The sequence below is a fragment of the Xiphophorus couchianus genome, chromosome 4 (genome assembly GCF_001444195.1).
Source record: "Xiphophorus couchianus chromosome 4, X_couchianus-1.0, whole genome shotgun sequence".
NCBI lineage: Eukaryota > Metazoa > Chordata > Actinopteri > Cyprinodontiformes > Poeciliidae > Xiphophorus > Xiphophorus couchianus.
This window is the reverse complement of record NC_040231.1, coordinates 4,937,989-4,961,851: the sequence shown is the minus strand read 5'-3', so window position 1 is coordinate 4,961,851 and position 23,863 is coordinate 4,937,989. Positions and strand designations below refer to the sequence as shown.

Here is a 23,863-nt window from a genome sequence, read left to right as displayed (position 1 = left end):
TTCCATGTGTGGGGCATCAATACATTGTTTTTTTTTGTTTTTTTTTTTCAGTCTATCACCTCCTTTGAATTGCAACATTAACATGGTAGAGGGGTTTGTGTACCTCAATGATACTGAACAGAGGTGGGTAGAGAATCCAGTAAGAGTAGAGACACTTCAACATATTTCTACTCAAGTAAAAGTAAAAAGTAGCCGTAAAGTGGAAATTTTGGTATTTTAAGTAAAATGACAATAATACATATAAGTAACAAAAAATAAAAATCATTTTCTTTCAAGATTATGACATTTTAATAAAAACTGCAAGTCTGGTGAAATTTTGGTTAAAACATTTGTTTTTCATTCAGTGGGTAGAGAATCCAGAAATTTTATTCAAGTAAGATTAGTAATACTTCATAATAACATTACTTAAGTAAAAGTAAAAAAAATACTCCTAAAAGTATTATTTTTTTTCCAAAAAAGTTACTCAAGTAAATGTAATTGAGTAAACATAACTAGTTACTTTCCAACTGTGATCCTCAGATTTGGCTCTTGTTAGGGTCTCCCACGGCAAAATGTCCTCGAGGGTGGAGTTACTTAAAATTTGTTTAGTCAGCCCAAAGAAATGGCAGACCACAGGAAGCAGAGAACCTCCCTTGGATTAGGGCAGCGTTTCTCAATTCCGGTCCTTTAGCTGTACCCCTATTTCAGAACAGCTAATCCAAATGATTGCATTACCTGTTCTGCAGCCATCAAGTACTGCAGAAGCCTGTTAATCACTCATAGATTCAATCCAGGTGTGTGGCAGCAGGGAAACACCTAAAACATGCAGAGCAGGGGTGCCTGAGGACCGGAATTGAGAAGCACTGGATTAGGGAGACATGGGGCAACCTCCTGGAGCTCAGCCTTTTGTGTAGGTGAGTTTAAAATCTTAATTTGAAGAGGTTACTTTAGCCTTGAGTTCAAGAGAAGAGATTTGTTTCCTCAGAAGCCCAATGACTTTATAATTCTTTTGTTTTAAGCTGCAGACACGAAGGGGCAAATGCCTCTAAGGCAGGGGTCTCAAACTCCAGTCCTCGAGGGCCGCTGTCCTGCAGTTTTTAGATGTGCCACAGGTACAAAACACTGGAATGAAATGGTTTAATTGCCTCCTCCTTGTGTAGATCAGTTCTCCACAGTCTTGCTAATGACCTAATTATTCTATTCAGGTGTGGTGCAGCAGAGGCACATCTAAAAGTTGCAGGAAAGCAGCCCTCGAGGACTGGAGTTTGAGACCCCTGCTCTAAGGTGTGCTTGTTTATGGTAAGGCTAAGTCCACTGTTTTCTCAGAACTCCCTACTGTTGGGATTTTTAAGAGAATTTGAGGAGTAGGTGGTAGGAGGCAATAGAGGGCAGTAGTGCAACATAATTGGATGCAAGCTGCCGTTAAAATCTAAAGAAGAAGAAGAAGAACTCCCTACTGTGGCTTTAAACTACAAAAGCCTTCACATGATTTAAAAGAAGATCAATTGTAACTACATTGGTAATTTGATCCCTCTAAGTTTATCTACTGGATAATCTACAAAAGAATCTTTGTTGGTAAACCTGGTTGATTTATGATCGTTTAGCATAATTTAATGACTTCAATAACAAATACCATATTTATACATAACATAATACTTCAATTAAAAACCATTAATTATAAGATGAAAGTCTAAAAGCTGTTAGAAACCTTTATTGCTGAATGAGTGTCACGCCCCGTAGCCCACATTGATTAATACGTAGGTTGTTCCATTGTTGGTTTGGCTAATGACATAGTTGGACAAAAGAAATGTTGTAGATGTGTTGAAAGATGGGGGGTAGGGAAGAGGCTTGTGCACACAACAAACCAGATCATTTTTAAAGAGGGGCATCTTTACATTGTGTTAAATATAACTGGGACTCTGTGACTTAAAAAGACCAGAATCCCTGTGAAACGTGAACAACGAAATTACAAAATGTATTGAAGTCGATGTTCAAACAAGATTGTTCTGTTTATGTACTGTAAAAGACACAATGCAATTATACACACACTAAAATTACAAAGTTCTTAGCTGAAAGGTTTTATGAATCACAATAAATGTCTTATTAAAATCTAAATATTTGATGTATGCAACTTTTGATCAACAGTGGAGTATATCTAACACAACTGTCATTAATTTAAACAAGCAGCATGTGACTAGTTGAATGCACATCATAATTCATAATGATTTAAGTAACAAAAAAATTAGGACGAACCTAATGCCTTAGGTTTCAACAGACTAGCCTCTTTCAAAAAAACAAGAATATTTTTATCACATACAGCTGATATCATAAGCCAGTTTGTAATATTTTGCAATTATACATGCTGACTAATAAGGAAATATGAAAACTAAGCACTTTTTTCAGTTTTGAATGGGGTTTTTTTTATGCTATTTTAATTTTTCAACTTTGTTCAAATGTATTTAGATTGCCTTTTTACGCCCATGTGTTATAAATTTCCTAATTCTTTCCCATTGCTGTTATTATATAAGCATTCGTTAATTGCCATGATCATCACCTTAAGCAGACAAGGACATAAAAACAACGCTGACTATTTTAGACTGCAAAATCACCAAATGTTACCAAGTATTTTTGGTCTTATTTCTAGTGCAGATTTCAAATTACACTTGGAATAAAACAAAAATAACTTGCATGTATCTCTTCAGCAAGATATAGGAACATGCTCTAAGTAAACAATTCATTAATATTGATGAAAACGTAAGAGTTCTATTGGCAGATAAATTTACTTATAACAGGACAATTCCCCCATGTTATAAGTGAAATAATCTGCCATGGGCCTAGTACTTTATCATCAGTATTAAGGAATTATTTGCTAAAAACAAGATTTTATATCTTGCTAATAAGTTACTTTTGAGTCAGTTGTGTCTTAATTTAAGTGTACTAAGGCATTTGTGTTAGAAACTAGACAAAAATACTTGATAAGATTGTGTGTTTTTGCAGTGTAGAGATGTAATGATGAGGAGTAAGCCTCTTTCAGTTTCTATTTCAATGTCATTCAATGTCGGTTAACAAAACAGACAATGTTTGCTTTCTAAACAATGACTTCATTTCTACAAATTCTGGGAAGTAACTAAATAAATTAAGTAAATTACGTTGTTTCAAATGTGAGCAATAACTGACTTCACTGACAAAAGAAAGTAATTTTGTTCAAAATATGCATGACACAATAAGTTTAATTCTTATTGTATGTTTTACTCCAAGTGGTCTTAATCCTCTGAGTCATGCCAAAAGGGAGTTTCAAAGTCAGGTAAAACAGGTGTGACGGGTTTTTCACCATAATCTGTCGGAACAATCAGATACAATTTAGCAAGCTTTGCTCTTTTGTCACTCTTTTTGTCTTATTTAGTAAAGTACTATCCAATTTAAAAGTAGGAAATTAAAAAACACACATGACATAACATTAAAATGTGTCCTCCTACCATCTGTAAGGCTGATTTGCTTTTTAAGCAAATCAGGATCAAAGAGCAGCTGTAGCTCCTGTGTGCTTCTTTTAGACTTGCTATATGAGAATAAATGAAAGAGAAGAGCAAGGGGTTTAGAATATTACAAAAATGCAACCCATTAAATCTACAGTTTTATTTACTTTTAAGATAGAATACACTGTTAGGGCTGTTACCACAAACCTATTGGCTTAATTCTAAGTAGAATGATCATGTATCAGACAGTTAACAATGGAAAAATGGGTCCATGTTAATACATCGCCGAAAAACGGAAACATTTGCTTGTTGTTTTGTTTCAGTTGTTTTGTTTCTGAACCTGGAACATCAGAAGCGTAGTAACCATTTCAAAAACACCATATTTATCATCCAAAATGTTTTGTATACATTTAAATATTAGCATTTAAAAAAATGTAAACTTTATTAATTCATTGAAAACGTCATTAATGTGAATGATAATGGAAATTAGTGTCAGATGGCTGGAACGTGAGGGAGAAGCAATCTGAGTTCTGGAACAGAATGTACATCTTGATTATGATTAAAAACATTTCTTTGAAGACAAAAACAATTCCTGTCTACAACTAAACTGTACCATCTCTGCCAGAAAGGAGTGTATGTGTTGCCATCTCTATCTTCGATCACCGCATACAAAGAAGAAAAAACAAATACAAGTGCCAAAATAAAACCCCACATTCACGCCTTTTGTTTCTCCTGCTGGTGGTTTTGTGATGACGCAAAAGAGAACTTGAAGGTTCAGTGAACAGTATAAAAACTTGTCAGTAACTTGATACACATAAAACAAACACTTGACTTAAAGAAGTAAGTAGCTTGATTCACCCCAGATGAAGTGCAATGCCCACATTTAAAAGATTTACTTCAAGAAAAGCAGATATCTTAACATGACCTAAGCAAAGCAAACTGCTAGAATACAACATTTCTTGGAAGCACACAGGCACAACATATTTCAGAGAAGAAGTAAACCAACCTGTTTAATGCAGGTGCAGACAAACAGCCAGCTATGAACAGGAAATAGATGAGCCAGAAAGACAACATGACTTTCGTGAACTTGCATGACCACAGTTAAAAAGAAATAAGTGAAAAAGAATTCTGAGCAAACCCATGGTACCCAGGATGACAAAAGGGTTCTGGAAGGAAATGTTATTCTTAATTCTCCCTCCTTTCCAAAATGTTTTAAACAGCTTAGCAAATAATAATTTTTGACAAACATACTAGCTTGTCATTTGAGCAGATTACAGTATGTTCATGATCTCGAAGTCAGAATACTGATACTGTAGGATTATGACATACAGTACTTCACTATTTCAGTCAAACATTTAATATATAAGTGTTTATATACATCTTTAATGGTCAGTATAATTTTCAAGTCATGAACTATTACAATATAAATCAAATTTTACACTGAAAAAAATAACTCTGGATAACCATAAAAAAATTATGGAAAGGATTTCCACCTGATTACTTTGCTTTATTTCAGCACCATGTGATTCTGTTACTCCTATTTAAAGCAAATGTCAATTTATTAAGGTTATTCCAAAGTAAAGCAATTGTGTTGGCTCAACTTATGTTATTATGGTTATTCCAATTTAAAGCAAATGTGTTGGCTCAATTTAATTTATTAAGGTTGATTCAACTCATTTACTATAGTTGGACCCAGTGTAATTTAAAAGAGCCAGCCCAACTAATTTGCAAAGTTTTGGACCAAATAATTTACTTTACTTGAATTAGTTGAAACCAACTTTTTTTTTTCCTTTTTTTTTCTCCAATGAGTTTTTGCTGCGCTAGTGGCTTGTATTTTTTGTGACAGTAGGCAGACAGGAAAGAGGGCAAGGACATGCAGCAAAGGTCGCCGGGACCAGGAGTCGAACCAGCAACATCCGCGTTGAGGACTAAGGCCTCCAAACGTGGGGCATGCTAACAGTTATGTCGCGTGATCTTCCATAATCTCGTGTGATCCCCTGATCTCGCTAGACCCTCCTCGGAGGGAGATCGATCTGACTAAATTGAATCACGTTATCTCAACTTGAATACATTTTATTCAAGTTGAGACAAAAAACGATTGTCTCGCGTGATCTCGTGTGATATCCCGTGATTTCGCATGATCTCGTGTGAACTCGCGTGCTATCCCGTGATCTCACTCGTTGTCTTCAGCACAAGATCAGTCTGACTATAATGAATCATGTTATCTCAACATGATTAAATTTCTTAAACATTAAGTTTTTGAATTTCTTGTTTATCCAACATGATTGTATCACGTTTTTGCTTGAAACATGAAATTATTTAGTTAAAAGTACATAATATTCTTTTGTTAATGTAATAACCCCCTAAGTTCATTTTTTTCAGTGTACTGAACAAAGCTCCCCATGAGAATGTAGAGCCCTGGAAATATGTTAAGAACGTGATAATGTTAAATTAATAGGTATAATTATGTCATTGGGCAAGCATTCATTTGATTTAGTATTTAGTTAGAACAATTCATTTGGTTTATGACTAAATATGTGCTCAAACTACTTTATTATTTTTTATTTCATAGATTTCTGTCATGATAATACCCCTTTAAGAAGAACACAATGCATGATGGGAGTTAAAAGTTCATGACCTGTGGCTGCTTTTCAGAGGTATATGGAAGGTTGTCTTGAAGATCTCAGGGATGAGATACGTGTGCCCTACCTCGATGATGTTTTAGTCTTTAGCAAAGATTTTGACCAACATGTAGAAAATGTAAGAAAAGTTTTACAAAGACAAAAAGAATGTGGAATCAAACTCAGAGCAAAGAAATGTGATTTTTTTAAAAGGGAAGTGTGTTACGTCGGCCGTGTCGTTTCAAAAGATGGATACCGGATGAATCCAAAAGAAGTATAAGCTGTGCAATCTTTGAAAAAGTCAAGTCCTAAAACAGTCAGGGAAGTAAGATCCCTTGTAGGCTTTCTAGGCTACCAAAGATCATTCATAGCCGACTTCTCAAGGATAGCAAAACCGCTTTACGATCTGTTGTCACATCCAAAGACAAAGAACAAATCCTCAAAGAAAGGTTTGTCACAGTTGCCACCGTCTCAGTCTGTGGAATGGACAACATTACAGCAGGAGGCACTTGAAAGGCTTGTAGACGCTTTATCAGATCCACCAGTAATGGCCTACCCAGACCTTGAAAGACCATTTGTGTTACAGGTGGACGCGTCAGAGGAAGGTCTTGGGGCTGTCCTGTATCAAAGGCAGGAGGGAGCATTAAGAGTCATAGGCTGTCACGTACACTCACTCTAACTGAGAAAAACTACAAACTTCACTCTGGGAAGCTTGAATTTTTAGCTCTGAAGTGGGCTGTTACTGAGCAATTTCGAGATTACCTTTTCCATGCCCCACACTTTACAGTGTACAGTGATAACAATACCTTGACATATGTGATGAAAAGTGCTAAACTGAATGCGGTAGGACATCGCTGGGTCTCAGAATTAGCTGACTTCCGTTTTACTCTGAAGTACAGACCTGGTAAAGTCAACCGAGATGCTCGATTTTCTATCTCACAAACCTGCAGAAATGGACAAAATAATGTTAGCATGTACAGAGGAATGTAAAGCTGATGACATAACAGCACTACAGCAAGGACTCAAAGCAGATAACTGTGGTGATACTGACTGGATTTCAGCTGTTACATGCAATGTGAATGTACTGTCACAACTAACTGCTCCATGTACAACTCCAATTGAGCCAATAGCAATCAAAGACATTCAAATTGCTCAACAAGAAAATCAAGTGACACAACGAGTAATCACATTAAAGCAGAAAACTGAGAAAGTTAAATACAGGGATAAAGTAAAAGAGCCAACTGAAGTAAAATGACTTTTGAGAGAATGGCCTCATCTTTACCTAGACAAAGATGGAGTTTTACGACGAAAGACGAAAACTAGAAATCAACTTGTAGTTCCTGCTAAGCTAAAGACACTGATTTATCAGCAACTTCATGAAGAAATGTGTCATTTAGGTACAGACAGAATGATCTCATTGGCCAGAGAGAGGTTTTTTTGGCCAAAAATGCGAGAAGAGATTGAACATTATGTTACAAGAGTCTGCCGCTGTTTGAAACAAAAGAAACCCAACCAAAAAACTAAAACCCTACTACAAACTATTAGTACAGTACAAAAATTAGTACAAACTATTAGTATTAGTACTACAAACTACTCTGCACCTTTTGAACTAATTTCGATTGATTATCTGCATCTAGAGAGAAGTAAAGGTGGAGTAGAGTATATTCTTGTAATAGTAGATCATTTTATTAAGTTCGCACAGGCTTATGCAACATCTAACAAGTCTGGAAAGACAGCTGCACGCAAAATCTTTGACGACTTTATTCTGCGATTCAGATACCCTGCTCGAATCCATCATGATCAGGGAAGGGAATTCAAGAATGAGTTGTTTAGAAAGTTGCAAAGTTACAGTGGGATACAACATTCAAGGACAACACCTTACCACCCTCAGTCTAACCCAGCTGAACATTTTAACAGAACTTTGTTAAGCATGCTCAGAACACTGGAAGAGACACAGAAACCTAACTGGAAAGACTATTTGAACAAAGTAGTACATGCATGAATGTCGATACAGTGCATGAATCAACTGGCTTTTCACCTTTTTTTTTCTGTTATTTGGAAAAGAGCCAATCCTACCTATTGACCTATTGTTTCCAAAAGAGCAAAGGCAGTCGCAGTCTCATCAAGACTATGCAGACAAATGGCAAAGGTCAATGCAGGAAGCTTACAGCATTGCACAAGAAAACATGAGAAAAGCAAGTAAGAGAGGACAAAAGTATTATAACATAAAAGCCTGGAGTTCAGAACTTCAACCTGGAGACCACATTCTTGTCCAAAACCTATCTGAAAGAGGAGGACCTGGAAAAATACGTGCTTACTGGGAAAACAAAACCCATGTTATAAAAGAAAGAAAAGGGCAAGACAGTTGTCAAGAAAACCCTAGCTCATCCCACTTCCCCATGCTGGATATTTTAGTTTAACAGTAATAATAAATAAAGTTATCTTTAAAATGAATCACTCAAGTGACACCAAGGCCCAACAGTAGACTTAAGTGTCAATAAAATAAATCTGGTTGTGTGTGTTGTTTTTGTCTCATGCAAACTTTGCTTTAATTCAACTTTTTTCTATCTAATCATAAGAAATCATAGTCAGTCAGAGAGATTCATGAAACAGGAAAAGCAGGTTTCCTGGAAAAAGAGGAAGTTTCCAGCCTGCAGATTTATAAAAATAGCTGAGACTATTCCTTATTTTAAAGCATGAAAGTTTTAAAGAAGAAAATCTAAACATTTTGAGTAATTTGATAAGATTCAAAGTAAAATACTTATATTAATATTGGTTTACTTGTAATAATACTTACACTTACATTTGTGAGAACACTTACAAGAAAAACAAGTAACTGTAACTTTGGTATCAAATAATTGGAATCATGGATTATTCTTAGTTTCTTTTCAGAAAACATCTGTAATAACTCACATAATAATAAGATTTAATAATAATAATTCTTGATCCATTGAACTTGTGAGTTTGTGGATAGTTTCTGCTTGAATTTCTTTGCAGGATGTCAGAATACCTTCCCAGAGCTGCTGTTTTGACATGAACTGCATTTCACCCTCAGATCTTCTGCTTGAGGAAACTCCAAAGGTTCTCAATAGGGTTGAGGTCAGAGGAGGATGGTGACCACACCATGAGTTTCTCCCCTTTCATTCCTATAGCAGCCAATGACACACTAGTATTCCTTGCAGCATGAGATGGTGCATTGTCATGCATGAAGATAATATTGCTATGGAAGGTACGGCTCTTCTTTTTGAACCATAAAATAAAGTGATCAGTCAGAAAGTCCATATACTTTGCTGAAGTCATTTTTACACCTTTGGGGACTCTGAAGGGGCCGACCAATGATTCTCTCCCCATGATTTATGCCCAAAAAATGACTCCACCACCTCCTTGCTGACATCACAGCTGTGTTGGGACGTAATGGCCATCCACCACCAATCCACTACTGCGTCCATCTGGACCATCCCGGGTTGCACAGCAGTCATCAATGAACAAGTCTGTTTGAAAATTAGTCTTCATGTACGGCTGGGCCCACTGGGACCGTTTCTGCTTGTGAGCTCTGGTTAGCGGTGGCCGAATAGTAGGTTCAGGCACCGCAAGCCTCTGTAGGATCCTCCACCTTGAGGTTCCAGAGTCACCAGCAGCCTCAAATAACTGTTTGCTGCTTTGTAAGGGCATTTTAAAAGCTGCTCTCTTAATCCGATGAATTTGTCTAACAGAAACCTTCCTCATTCTGCCTTTATCTGTACAAAACATCTTTGTTGTGAATCAGCCACAAGTCTCTTCACAGTACGATAACGCTTCAGTTTTCGTTAAATATCAAATGTTTTCATACCTTGTCAGACGGCACTACACTATCTGATGATTTACGTCAGCAGAGAGATCCTTTCTGTTTCCCATATTGCTTGAAACCTGTTAATAATGTGGAACATCCTTCTTAAGTAGATTTCCTTTAATTGAGCTCACCAGACAAACTAATCAACCCAGCTCTCTGAAATTAATTATAGTGATTCAAAGAACCCTGACACACAATACCATCTATAAATTTAATAGCACAACAAAAAATGTAATTTTTATGACACTTAATTCCAATTTGCATAATAATTTGGAACACGGTGTAAAACAATGCAGGAAATTGATGTCATTGTTCACTACTTCTTTCTGTTTGCTGATTGCCTCTATCAAAAATCGACCAGAGACAATCCAAGTCAAGGGGAGAAAGTCGAGAATGCGTGCTGGAAGAGAAAAAATGTTTGAGTGGAATTGCACAGGAAAGCAATGGCCAGGACAAATACGTACATGTACAGTGAGGCAATAGAAAACAGAACACTGGCATAAAGCTAATATGGCACATACAGGTAGTATGAATCAAATTAATTGTACGGCATCAGAACAATTAGTTTCTTATATAAGGCTAATTTCTTTACTGAAATTAATAATTTTAATTCATTTCAGTAATTAAATTATTATTGAGCTTAACAGTGGCTGGGGGGGAAAAAATGTTGTAAAAACAGGTCCTGTGAAAAAGTGCATGCCTCTGTCAAATTACTACACTAATAGCACGCCATTATGTGGTGAGAATTTCTCCCTTCCTCTGGACTTGTTTTCTCTATTTCAGGAACAGTTTTCTGACTGCAGTGAGTTCTGGGACAGGTGAAAAAAAGAAACTTTCACCCGCACATGAAATGCAGAGTGCAGGGTGTTCAGTGCCTTTTTACCCACACTTTTAGGGTATGCTTGATATATTGTGCAGGAAAAGATCTAATGTTGGCCATGTTACATACATGGCCAGTGATATGCTATGAAATATATTTGAATGACAAAGAGCAAAAGTGTAAAGCATCTTATTCAGTGTCTGGTATACGTTTACCTCACTTGAACCAGCTGTAGATTTCAAACATGCAAATAGTTTGTTGTTCAATAATCATATTAGAGTTTTTCGTGGTTCCTTTGGCCTAGAAACAGGGATCCACCCTATTTACTAACTCCCGGAAGCTACCCGGAGCAGTAACAAACCACTGATACTTATCAGTTTGATACATGTACCTGTTTCACAGGTTTCACACAACTCTTCAAATAACAACCTGTCTGCAGTCCTTAAATACGGAAATGTCTGTGTTGAAAACTATGTAATGGACTACACAGGGTAGTTCAAAAGGTGGAGTGTGAGCCTGTGGTTCTCCCTGTTGCTAGTGAACCATTTCCTACTACACTTCATCTTTCTCCTCAACTTTCTGTTAATACACTTGGATAAGAACACTGCGACCAACCAGCTTTTTCAGCAATGGCCTTTGGACGCTTACCCTCCTTGTGAAGGGTGTCGATGACTGTCTTCTGGACATCTGTCAAGTCAGCAGTCTTTCCCGTGATTGTGGAGCCTACTGACCCAGACTTAAACCATTTAAAGGCTCAGAAAACCTTTGCAGGTGTTTTAAAACACCGGGAAAGGTTTCCCGAGCCTTTAAATGGTCTCATTAATGTGTAACACTGCTAATGACCTTTTTACGCTGTTCTAATTTTCTTACACACTGAAGTTTAAGTTTTCATTATCTGTAAGCCATAATCACCAAAGTTACAAGAAACAAAGTCTTGGAATTACATCCCTACATGTGTGATGATTCTAGATAACATATAAGCATCAGTTTCTGAGGTGGCTGGCAAGAAATATTGCATATTGTTGTAATACATTTTATTTATTTATTTTTGTTATTTTTTATTCTCTGATAGATTTTGTTTAAATTTAAAGTATTTCTGTAATATTTACAGTGTTTAAATTTTCAGCCAAAGGTTTGAGAAATATATAATGGAATCAATAAAATATCTGTTTCTAGATCCACTTTTTGGAGAGAGGAAAATCTGACTTTTACTAAGTAGCAAATACCAGAAACAAAGAACACATGTTTGCTGTGTTCTTTGTACAGTAAACAGGAACCTGCTATAGGTTCCTGTTTCAGGTTTATGAATATTGTAGGTTGCCAAACTTGTCTTGTAGCAGGTTGAGGCAACTGCTTTTACTCTCCTTTGTCCAAAATGTTCATGAAAACAGATCATAAATTTACAGTCAAACAAAGTATTTCAGAGAATTACAAATCCTTTCTCTAAGAGACAGCTAAGTGAAAAATAATAAACTGAGTGTTTTGTTTTAAGAGAACGAGGTGTAGGTTTTCCAGACTGGGCCACCGCCACATAGATCCCTTCCTGCAGCTTTCCAGCTGCCACTGTTATGTAGAAACGCCCCCAAAAGGTTTTCAGAATAGCTGCCAGATTGGGGAAGACAAAACTTTTTCTTGTGAAAAAATTAAACCAGATAGACAGTTTCATGACCTTCTAAAATTAGGCCTGAAGAAAGAGCACTAGTAGGATTTTTTTTAAATAGCCTAACAAGCGTTAATTTTCTTTTAAACTAGCCATATATTAAAATTCAGTTGATTTGATGTGTCGTGTTTTTGTTATCCTACAATTTTGTCCATAATTTCAAAATATTATGCCTCCGTCATTTATGAAGTTTAATTCAAACTCTTTAAACAAATACTTTTGCAAATTCTTGAAAATCAGAAACCAGTTGAGAAAAAAAACATCTGAATTTGATCCCGCTTTGACGTGTTTTATGAGCTTATAAAGCAGAACAAGTTTAAAAAAGGAGGTGCTTTCAGATGGGAGGGAGGGAGCTGGGATGGCTCGCGCAAAGCTTTTGCATCTGAGCAAACTAAAATTCTGAGAATCAAAATAAGGAAAAAAGTGGAGCCGCGGCATCCGTGAGTAATTAGAAGCGTGTTCTGCCTTGTCAAGGTAAAAATAAAGTTTCCAACCGTTGCATGGACTTGTTTGAAAACACTTGCTGGCCAGGTGAGTCAATAATTTATCTCTTTTAAACAATCTATTTGGTTCATTTAAAATAATAAAAACAGAGCAAAAACTCATAATGTTCTTGTCAACTTCTACGAAACAAAACAATTGCTTTTTAGGACAATCAGGCTCGAAGAAGAGGCATTTTAATAGAATAGAATAGAATAGAAGTACTTTATTCATCCCAGCAGGGAAATTACTTCGCAGTTACAGCATAGAGACAAGACACAATAACAACTACCACTGAGTAGTAGTTGTAGATAAAATAAAAATAAAATATAAAATGCTATAAATTGTAAAAAATATGAAATGCTGTTAATATAAAAAGCAACTTAAGAACAGTCCTTGCAAAGATTCAAAAGAAAAATGGAGATATGTACTGTATATGTAAATATATGTACAGCAAGTATGCCACAGTGCAGTTGTGCAAAATCGGACTGATTAGTGCAGAACAATGATTTAGCTTTTATTGTACAGTGAGATGGCATGTGGCAGGAAGGATTTCCTGTATCTGTCCCTACGACAGCGGAGCTGGAGCAGCCTATGTGAGAAGGTGCTCCGCTGTCTGTCCACTATGTGGTGGAGAGGGTGCTGTTTATTGTCCATAATAGACAGAATCTTCTTCAGTGTCCTCCTCTCCACCACAGTTTCCAGGGACTCCAGCCTTAGTCCCAGTACAGAGCCAGCTTTCCTGATGATTTTGTCCAGTCTATTAGAGTCGCTGGCTCTGATGCTGCTTCCCCAACACACAGCAGCAAAGAAGATGGCACCGGCAACAACACTGTGATAAAAGGTCTCCAACATCTTGCTGCACACATTGAAGGATCTCAGCTTCCTTAAAAAATAGAGTCTGCTCATCCCCTTCCTGCACACAGCGTCAGTGTTAGATGCCCAGTCCAGTCTGTTGCCGATTACAACTCCCAGGTATTTGTAATCCTCCACCTCCTCCACCACTTCCCCTTTGATCTTCAGTGGCCGTGAAGGTGTCTTCTTCCTTCTGAAGTCAATCACCATCTCTCTGGTCTTACTAATGTTGAGCCTCAGGTGATTCTGCTCAGACCACTCCACAAAGTCGTCCACCAGTGTCCTGTACTCCCCCTCCCCTCCGTCCCCTATACACCCGACAACCGCTGAGTCATCAGAAAACTTCTGTAGGTGACATGACTCAGAGTTGTACTGGAAATCAGTGGTGTACAGGGTGAAGAGAAAGGGAGAAAGCACAGTTCCCTGTGGAGCTCCTACGTCACTGACCACCACATCAGACAGGACACTGCCCAGACGGACAAACTGGCCTGCCTGTCAAGTAGTCAGTAACCCAGGAGATCACTGAGTCGTTGACACCCATCCTCCGCAGCTTCTCACCCAGTAGCAGAGGCTGGATGGTGTTGAAGGCACTGGAGAAATCAAACAATGTGATTCTCACAGTGTCTCCTTCACCATCCAGGTGCGACAGTGCACGTTGCAGCAGGAAGATGACGGCATCGTCAACTCCTAAGTGGGGCTGGTAGGCAAATTGCAGGGGGTCTAGAAACGTCCTCACCCGAGGCCTCAGCTGGGCCAGGACCAGTCTCTCCATGACCTTCATCACATGAGATGTGAGAGCAACTGGTCTGTAGTCCTCTGGGTCGGATGGCCTTGGCTTCTTGGGAACAGGAACCACATGTGATGTCTTCCACCGCAGCGGGACTCTCTCCAACCTCAAGCTCAGGTTGTACATGTGTGCCAGTACAGGGGACAGCTGGATGGAGCAGGTCTTCAAGATCCGTGGTGTTATGCCATCAGGTCCTGCAGCCTTCCCCTGGTGTAATCGCTCCAACTGTCTCTTAACCTGGCCTGTAGTCACCGTTAGCTGGGGGTAGGTGTTGTTGTCTGCAGTGGAGATGGGGGAGGAGAGGGGGAATGGGGGGCTGAAGGAGAGGTGGTGTGCAGGAGAATGCCGGTAGGTTGTTTGAACAACTTGGGGCAGTGTGGATGGTGGTGGTAGGGAAGTAGCAGGAGGTGAGCTAAACCTGTTGAAAAACTGGTAAAACTGGTTTGCTCTATCCAGGCTCCCAGATGTCTGTGTGTCCTTCCCCTTCAACCCAGCGATTTGCTCCAATCCTTTCCACACATCTTTCACACTGTTCTGCTCGAGTTTGGACTCAAGCTTCCTCCTGTAGTTGTCCTTGCATGTCCTCAGTGTCTCTCTGAGGTCACGCTGGACTCTCCTCTGCTCCTCCTTATCTCCAGACCTGAAAGCCATCTTCTTTTTGTTTAGAAGTGCCTTCAGGTCACTGGTAATCCAGGGTTTGTTGTTGGAGAAGCAGCGCACGGTCCGGGCTGGCATGACAGTGTCCTCACAGAATCTGATGTAGTCCGTGATGCAGTCAGACATGTTGTCGATGTCCTCCCCATGAGGCCCACAGAGCACATCCCAGTCTGTTGACCCAAAGCAGTCCTGCAGTGCCTCAGCTGCCTCCTGTGTCCACCTCCTCACCGTCCTGATGCGCACAGGCTGCCTTCTCACTCGAGGGACATACTTGGGAGTCATCCTTACCAAGATGTGGTCCGACCTGCCAAGGGGGGGCAGGGCTGTGGTTGAGTAGATCTTTCTTGTGTACCCTGCTAAAAACCATATCGTTTTTGTTTTTTGTTTTTTTTCACAAGAGAGAATGGTCCGAACACCTCTGTGGATTTTCCGCTATCAGTTCGCAGAGAGAGGATAACTACTGCATTTTAAATCCCTTCATTAATCAACACTTTGTTGACTGCTAAGTAAAGAGATCTACTTTACTTGTTGTAATATGATTATAAGGAATTGTGATTTTAAGTCTCCTAGAGTATTATTTCTCTCTTCATTTCGCCTATACAGGTCTGAAAATATATTATTAGCCAACGTTTTTACGCGTAATAACAATAATAGTTTCATTTGAGGTGCCAGAGACGTAACCCTATGGTTTAGTTAAGAATGAGGCACTTGCCATTCGAGGAAGCTGGCGGGTATCTGTTCAAAAATGATAAACCAAAGTGTAATGGAAGTCATGACCGGCCCTTCAAATTATACTAAATACAATATGGGGTTTTTTTTAGATTCACATTTGCACACCCTGATGTTTATTTTCGAGTGACCATTTCCAGTTGGACCGATCATAAATTCATGAACTGTAGATTCACTTTTTGAACGTGAATCATATAATCCACAGAGTAAATTCATAATTGTTAGTATGTGTTTAAGCAAAAAGGATAAAGATTTTTAGATTCATGAAACTGAAAAGGAAAGAAAAACTTTAACAGGTGTAAAACACAACATTTAACTATGTAACAACCCCAACTGCAATGTATTTACATCTTGATTTAATTTGATGGACCAGCACAAAGGATAATTCTTTTGTATTAGAATTTTGGAAGCTGAAGTATAGATAGGTCATCAAATAATATTGTCTATTACAACGTTTTACTTTTGCAAATTAAAGTAATTTATAAAATGTAGCTGTAGCTATATATTATGAATATAGCTTTATGTCACGTTAAAGTCAACACTATTTTAACTTTAGAAAATGTCTAAACCTCTGTCAAAACTGGGTGTATTAAACTTGTTCATTTGCTTTATTCTAGTATGTCCAATCACAGAGGAAAATATACTGGACTCCTTATCTGCATTGCATTACTTGCGTTAGTAATCCTTTCTTTGTATACCAGGTGTGTACCAAAAGTTAAAATCTCTTTGAGATTTTAGCACCAAATTTGATGTTTGTTTTTTGTTCAATGATGTTTTTCAATTAACTGCTTTTCTTTCTTATACTAATTATTCTTTTTGTAGGCAGTTGAAAACCATTGCCTTTATCAAAGAACTGCATGTGCCAAGGGTTTCAACATCAGCATCCATAATTGATTTGGATGGCAAACTTAACTTCAGGTAGGAGAACTTTAAGAAGAGAATTTCTTTTGCAAAACACTTTTATTACTCTGCTGTTCTCTGAGAAAAAGAATCATGAGCTGGGTCATGGGGCAACCTCATTATGGTACATCAGTTTCATATTCAGATAATATTCAGTTTGGACATTCAGACTTGCTGTTGTTCATTTCAAAATAGCTTTAGCTGAATGAAGTTGGATGGAAAACATTTGAGAACAGTAATTTTTCAATGCTGGTATTGTGTTATAATCTAACCTCTCTTCAGACTGCTTCCTGTCTAGTGGGTTCTTTTATCTTCGTGATTTTGTGTTTTTACTAATGTTGGCTAGTAAACATCAAGGGCTTCCACACAACAATTACTAATGCTGAAAATACACTCAGGATGACTTTATATACTAACAAAATAAACTTGCAAGGTAATTATTGCACTCAGTTTAAGCAAGTGGGACCAGAACAAAGGGGTTGATGGAAAAAAAAAGCAAACCACAAGTTTTAGATTTTTATCAACAAAACACTTTTTACAACATAAAATAAATACTTCCTCTTCAAAATGACATGGTTAACTGTTGATCTGTTCTATGAAATCCCAAAACTGCGAACAAATTTCACAGTATTATTACTTTTGTTAGACCTTCAATGCTTCTGTATACATCTTATAAAGAAATATGACAGAGTACTATATCTATTAGAGCATTGGATAGTTAGTTCAAATAAAAAACAAATGACATCCAGTGTCAGAAATTTAAATGAAAGGCTAAAACGATAATGATTCTGACTCCTCCAGCTATTTCCTTGTTTTCCTGTTGATTCACTGCTGCTGTTTTACCCAGAATTTATGTTTTGTCCAGCTCTGGGTCCCTATTGTTCCTGTGTTTATTTTTTTGTTGTTGCTGTTTTTTTGTAAAGGAAAATCTGAAAACAGTGGCGTGCATTTGTATTCAACATGACTAAATAATTTAAATATACATATATATTTTTGCAAAATTGCAAAAGACTTGAATGGGTTAGCTATTATAACTTGTCACTTACTAAAAATTAAATGACAAGTTTGCACATGAGAAAAAAAAATTCTGATTATGATTTAAGTATAATTCCCTTTTTATCCCAATAAACCTGAAATTGAGTGCACAGGCTGAGATAACAGACCCCTCCCTTTATACACCTCCATTTACATATGGAAACAAAAGGAAATAATTCCTGGAAGTTTGATTCTTCCAGGGACGAGGTCAGAATTCACATCTTCTCATGGGAGGGAAAAAACGGAATGAGATTGAGTAATAGAGCCAAATATTACTTTTCTTTGTGTCATGGTGAGGGGTTACCAGGACTCGAGCAACAACTACGGACACCAAGCGCAGTTTAACAGATTTATTGAACAATGAGTGCAAATGGGGAGAGAACAGAGAGGCGTTGATCTGCAGCAGCAGCAGGGAGGAACCGGGCCAGAGGAGGAACTGAGGAAAGGTGAGTGGTTAAACAGGGAAGCAAATGAAGGGAATGGTGGTGTAACCTGGTGATGGCTTACTGTCTGAGGGTTAGGATGAGCAGAGGTGGGTACATGGGTTTTCCAGCAGTCGGTGCAGTGTGGGATTTCCGGGGGGAGGAGTTCCAGCATGAGACTGAGGGTGGACAGGCAGCAGCTGGCTGGTGGTAGTGGAGGTATCCAGGAGCTAGTTTTAGCAGAGCAGCGAGGACCAGGTAATGAGGTAGACTGAGCACCAGGGGTTGATCAGGGCTGGTTCTCTGAGGAGGGAATAGATGAGAGAGGAATCAGAACAAGCTAAACACAGTAACAGCAGCACAGAGAGCCAGAGTATACCACTATAGAAGCAAAATCATCTGGCGTCTGCCTCAGGGAAGCCGCTCCTATTAAAGGCCTTCGCTGATTGGTCTTGATGAGCACCAGCTGGATCCCGTCTGCCTGCCACCCTGTAAAAGTAGAGAAACCACTCCCCTGCAGAACCCAACACTTTGAAAACACTATTTTGCGAAAGTAGACATCCATTAGTGATGTAAGTAGTAGATCATTTTATTTATCTAGCACCTTTCGGAGCTGCGAATGACACCACACCCAAATTAACATTCCAGTTAACATAGTCAGAGAAGTCAGGATTCCTATATGATGACGCCCAGGTACCCAGTGTGTTTGTGAAGTAAACATGTTCATCACACCATGAATAAAGCAAACAGCAGATCCAACTTAAAAAAAATTAAGTTGTTCCAAGTAATCAAATTAAGTTTATCCCAGTAAATATATTAAGTTTAAGATTTATGAAAAGTAAAGTGATAATGATGAGTTGTTCTGTCTTTTTTTTTATTATTATTTCAGGGCCAGACCACATGTTCAGACACAGACTTCCTGGAACGCGCCTATTATGTGGGAACTGATGTTTGATGATACTCTTTATGACAGAACGCACAAGGAAACCAAAACAGCCGTGGCCCTCACAGTTTTTGCTGTTGGACGGTTTGTTTGTTTATGCATTTTTAAAACATAAAATGCTATATGAGAGATGGGAACTATTTTTCTGAGGGAAAACCCCAAAGGGATTAATAAAGTTTCTGTCTGTCTGTCTGTCTTCTATTCAGAGTTCCTTCCAAAATATTTATAGTCGCTCGTAAGGAGGCATTATGCATTGAAATTGGGGTAGAATTTTTGTTTCAGCAATAGAAAAAGGTAAAAAATAAAATAGCATTTGATAAAATTAGGTAAACAAAACCAAGTCAATAGATTTTTTTTAAATGCAAGGAATAAAACATTCATGTACACTTTATTATTTATTGTGTTTAATGTTCGGGGTATTAAATTACAAGATTAGTTTGTGAGCTGTTTCAGCATTGAAAACATAATAAGTGTTAACCCTTAACACTTATTTTTTTTTTTTTACTTTGAAATATAATGAAATATCCATTTTACATTTTAAAGATGATGCATTCATTTGTGTATGTGAACATTTAAGATACAACAGAAATCAACGGATATTGGTTTTTGTCAGTAAAACATTTAACTATTATAGTTAATGCCAATAAAAAAAGCATTTATATTTTCTATCTATGATTGGCATCCTGACCTACAGTAACTATTCACCTTTCTATGTCTCTGCTGAAGGTATCTGGAAGCCTATCTCGAAGCATTCCTGTCTTCAGCAGAAGAACATTTCATGCTGGGATTACCTGTGACATATTTTGTATTTACGGATTTACCAGAGAAGATGCCAAAAATTACCCTCGCTCCTCAACGAAACATCAAAATTGTCAAGGTAGAGAAGCACAGCAGGTGGCAAGACATCTCTATGATGCGAATGAAGATAATATCAGAAGTAATCGACACAGTTCTCAAGCACAACTTCACTTATGTCTTCTGCTTTGATGTGGATCAGATATTTAAAGGCAGATTTGGCTCTGAGGCTCTTGGGGAGTCAGTAGCTCTACTCCATGCTCACTATTACAAACTCCCAAAGGACCAGTTTACATATGACAGAAATCCAGAATCCAAAGCTTGCATGACTGAAGGAGATTACTACTACCATGCTGCAATTTTTGGAGGAACATGTGAAAAAGTAAAGACCTTGGCAGATTACTGTTATATCAACATCATGGAGGACAAACTGAAAAATGTAGAGGCTTTATGGCACGATGAAAGTCACTTGAACAAGTACTTTTGGCTCAACAAACCCACCAAGTTGCTCTCTCCTGAGTACTGCTGGGATAATAATATTCCAAATGCAGAAGACATATTCATCAAGCGTCTAGAATGGGCCCCAAAAGATTATAAGAAGCTTCGTACTCTGTAACATGCATAAAATATAAAAAGAAAAAAAGTGTGATGCAATATTGGAAAGAAAAACTGTGTTTACAAAACTTGATTTTGGGTCATCTAAAGAATTTGCAACTTCAAAGCTTCAACTCTCATGGCAAGCTGGTAAAGTTTCTTTGGAAACTTAGAGTTTGAGGCGTAGGTCACTGTTAGTCTAATAAAACTTTTTTTCTTGTGCATATTGTTCTTGTAAAGGTCAGGTGAAAGCAATCCTTTGTTTACACTAGTTAACATCAATTAATCCAAGTTTATTTAGTTGTTTATTTAGTATTTATTTAGCAATAAACTTTAGTTTATTATTAAACTCAAGTTTAGTAATAAACTAACTTACTAAACTCAAGTTTAGTAATAAACTAATACACTTGGACTAAAGTGTGATAGGCTGTGATACTCCCTCCAGCCACTTTTTTGTGGATGTTTTTGTGACACAGAACTACAAATTATGAATAGTCAATCAGCATATTTGCTACTTTATTTTCATAGCGCATATCGGAAATATTTCAAAGAAAAGAAGAGCTGTTTGTTTTACTTGACACTTATTGGCTGTTTCTAAATTGGAGAAGATAAGGAAAACTGTATATTAAGGTTTCACTGGACAGCACAATTTTAAAAAAACAAATAGAACATTTACTGAAAAGTACAAGGAAAAAAATTACTGGAAAATAACAATTAAATATGAAATGAAGAAGTGGATGAATCTATTGCCATCAGTTACATCACAGTAGAGAAATCACAGTTTTCATAATATAAGCAATTTTCAGACAGAAATGAATGTCCATAATACCTGTTATATGCAAGGAAGCAAATTTACTGAATACAACTTTATTTTCTGCAGACACTATTTCCATTATCAGCATTGCTGTTAGCTAATAGATCAGCTGTAGATTAAAAAAAGGCTATCCAGAATAGGAGATTTTTTTTTAAAGGTAAAGCGTTTTTTGTTGAATTTCTCTTCAATGAAAAATAATTTTTTTTACAAGACATGATTTTATTTATGAATGGAAATGAAGGTGCTAAACAGTTAAGTGACTATTCCCTGGATTATGTAGTTAGTTTTGGCCAAGAGGTCATATTAGTTTGAGAAACTGGAAACGTCCATCTGCTTCCATCAGGGCACTTTAAACAAAGGAAGAGCCAATGAGCATGAAGAGCAACATGTTAGACCAAAGGGAAGAACACCCAGGCTCAGAAAAAACAAACAGTGTTATTGTCACAAAGCCTTGACTTTCTTTTAACAAGAGATGATGAAGTGAACATGTCCCAACAGATGAACTAAAATCTGTCGATGACAAAGTCAGCTAAATGTAAAGGTAAAATATCTAACAGTTGAAGTTTAATTCCAATGGGAATTAACCCATGAATTAAATAAAACAGAGAAGCTACGTTCTTATTTGTTTTTGAGTAAGTTTAGAACACTGGGTAAATAATGAAGATATATGGATGACATATAAGACTGTCATGGTGTTTCTAATCCATTCCATATTTGTGCTTTTTATTGGTATGTTTTTTTTTGTCATATGATTGTTTGAAACAACTTTGCCTTTTCTGATTCCTTTGGTAATTGTTTTTGTTTGTTTGTTTTTATGGAGTTTTTACTTTTTTTGGTTTGCTTGTGTGAAGTTTTTATCTCAGGTTTGCTTCCAAGAAGATTTTTTAACTTAAATTGTGAATTTGCTTATTAGATTTTGTCTGTAATATTCTGAGTCTTGTCCAAAACCTGTAAGGCTCTAAATCTACTGTATAACCGTAGAATGTTTTTAAAAATTATTTTAGAATTGATATAGATTTTTTTTGTGGGTGTGAAATAAAGTTTAATATTTAAAATACAGTATGTCTTCCAAAGTCCACCATGGAACAAAGTATCTACTTATGTCTTAACCAACATGAAATTTACTTTATTAATATTTAATTTTCACAATTGATGAAAAAAGAATCTGTCTTTCATGAGGACTTTGACATATTTCACAGGACACCACCACATGCAATATCTTGGTCAACTTCTGTATTCTTAGTGAGTCATCTGACTGATTTAGAACAAACGTTCCAAGCAAATGTTTTATGAGCAAGTCTGACTGAAGACTTGAATTATTTTTGTTGATACACTGGCACCACCTACAGGATTTTAGCTATATATGTAGTAATTAAACTTTAATAGATACTTTGATTTGTTTGAAGTGTGAAGAAAATTAACAAATTCCTAGTGTAAAAAAAATTAAGAGTTTAAAAACTGGTGATTGACCTATTTTGAGGAATAAATTCTGAGTGCAATCAGAGAAAATTATTTTTTGGAGTCACCACATTATGGCACCAGAGTATTTGAGGTCCGTTTTTTATTTGACTATTAGTGTCGTTATGAACAAAATGGGATGAGTTACCTTTGAGCAGACGAGCATGCATTGCCGTTGATCACAGTTTCATTCAATTGGACATGAGGTCTGCAGGCCTTGATCCATTTCTTGCATTATTCCAGACTCTGGGTCACAACTAGTCTACGTGTGCGGCTTGAAACCTGTACATTTGAGAAGCTATTTACACATACAGTATATGCTGAGCTGAATTATGTTGTGCACCTGAAAACCTTCTTGTACACTTATAGAGCTTATTGTAAGCATACAAATCTTATTTAATCTTTTTCAGGAAGTAAAGTTGGCCAAAAAAGCCCCATATTAAAGACATAAAATCTACCTTCCAAGTGCAGTTTCCTCAATGTCCACATGATGGCAGCAGAGTATTTAAAACAAAACTTAAAATTTCACCACGTTATACATACCACACGTCAAGAGCCATAAAACATATATTTCTATTTCTTAATTAATGTAGCTGAAGAATGGAAGCTATCTCAACAGTCATACTTTAATATATCATATGCAGATACACTGTACAGAAAGACACATAGCCAAGTTTCACACTTCCTGAGATTGAACTTGACTAAATATTTCCTTTTTTAGGCCATTTACCAAAACTCCTTCTATGTGGTAGTTGCCATATTCATGAGAACATTTTGTTTTTGAGGATTGTTTGTCACTTCAGAAGTTTATTTACCTTAACATTGCTATGACGTTAAATCCAGAACATTAGTAAAGGCCACGACGATAAAATTGGCTTTGTGAACTTTTGATAGGTTCACAATGTTTTAGTTAACTGGAGGCAAACATGTGGATGTACTTTAGGGCAACGCATCAAACATACGGTTTATTGTTTGACATCATGGAAACAAAGATAATAAATTTGATTAAATA

General features: G+C 37.1%; 1 protein-coding gene and 1 long non-coding RNA gene across 2 annotated transcripts; one reads left to right on the top strand and one right to left on the bottom strand.

The window, feature by feature from the left end:
- Window positions 1–3,174: 3,174 nt before the first annotated feature.
- On the bottom strand, window positions 3,175–4,843 carry LOC114142547 (uncharacterized). Its single transcript, XR_003595047.1, has 3 exons — window positions 4,459–4,843; window positions 3,456–3,535; window positions 3,175–3,316 (listed from the first exon to the last, which is right to left on the bottom strand). It is a non-coding gene; the product is annotated as an uncharacterized LOC114142547 (long non-coding RNA).
- A 7,681-nt stretch (window positions 4,844–12,524) lies between these two features.
- LOC114142426 (N-acetyllactosaminide alpha-1,3-galactosyltransferase-like) lies at window positions 12,525–22,455 on the top strand. The gene is made up of 5 exons (XM_028013698.1): window positions 12,525–12,913; window positions 16,508–16,591; window positions 16,713–16,808; window positions 19,137–19,274; window positions 19,917–22,455. Exons 2-5 carry the CDS (start codon window positions 16,509–16,511, stop codon window positions 20,599–20,601), a joined length of 1,002 nt encoding a protein of 333 aa, XP_027869499.1. The 5' UTR covers window positions 12,525–12,913; window position 16,508; the 3' UTR covers window positions 20,602–22,455.
- Window positions 22,456–23,863: the final 1,408 nt, after the last annotated feature.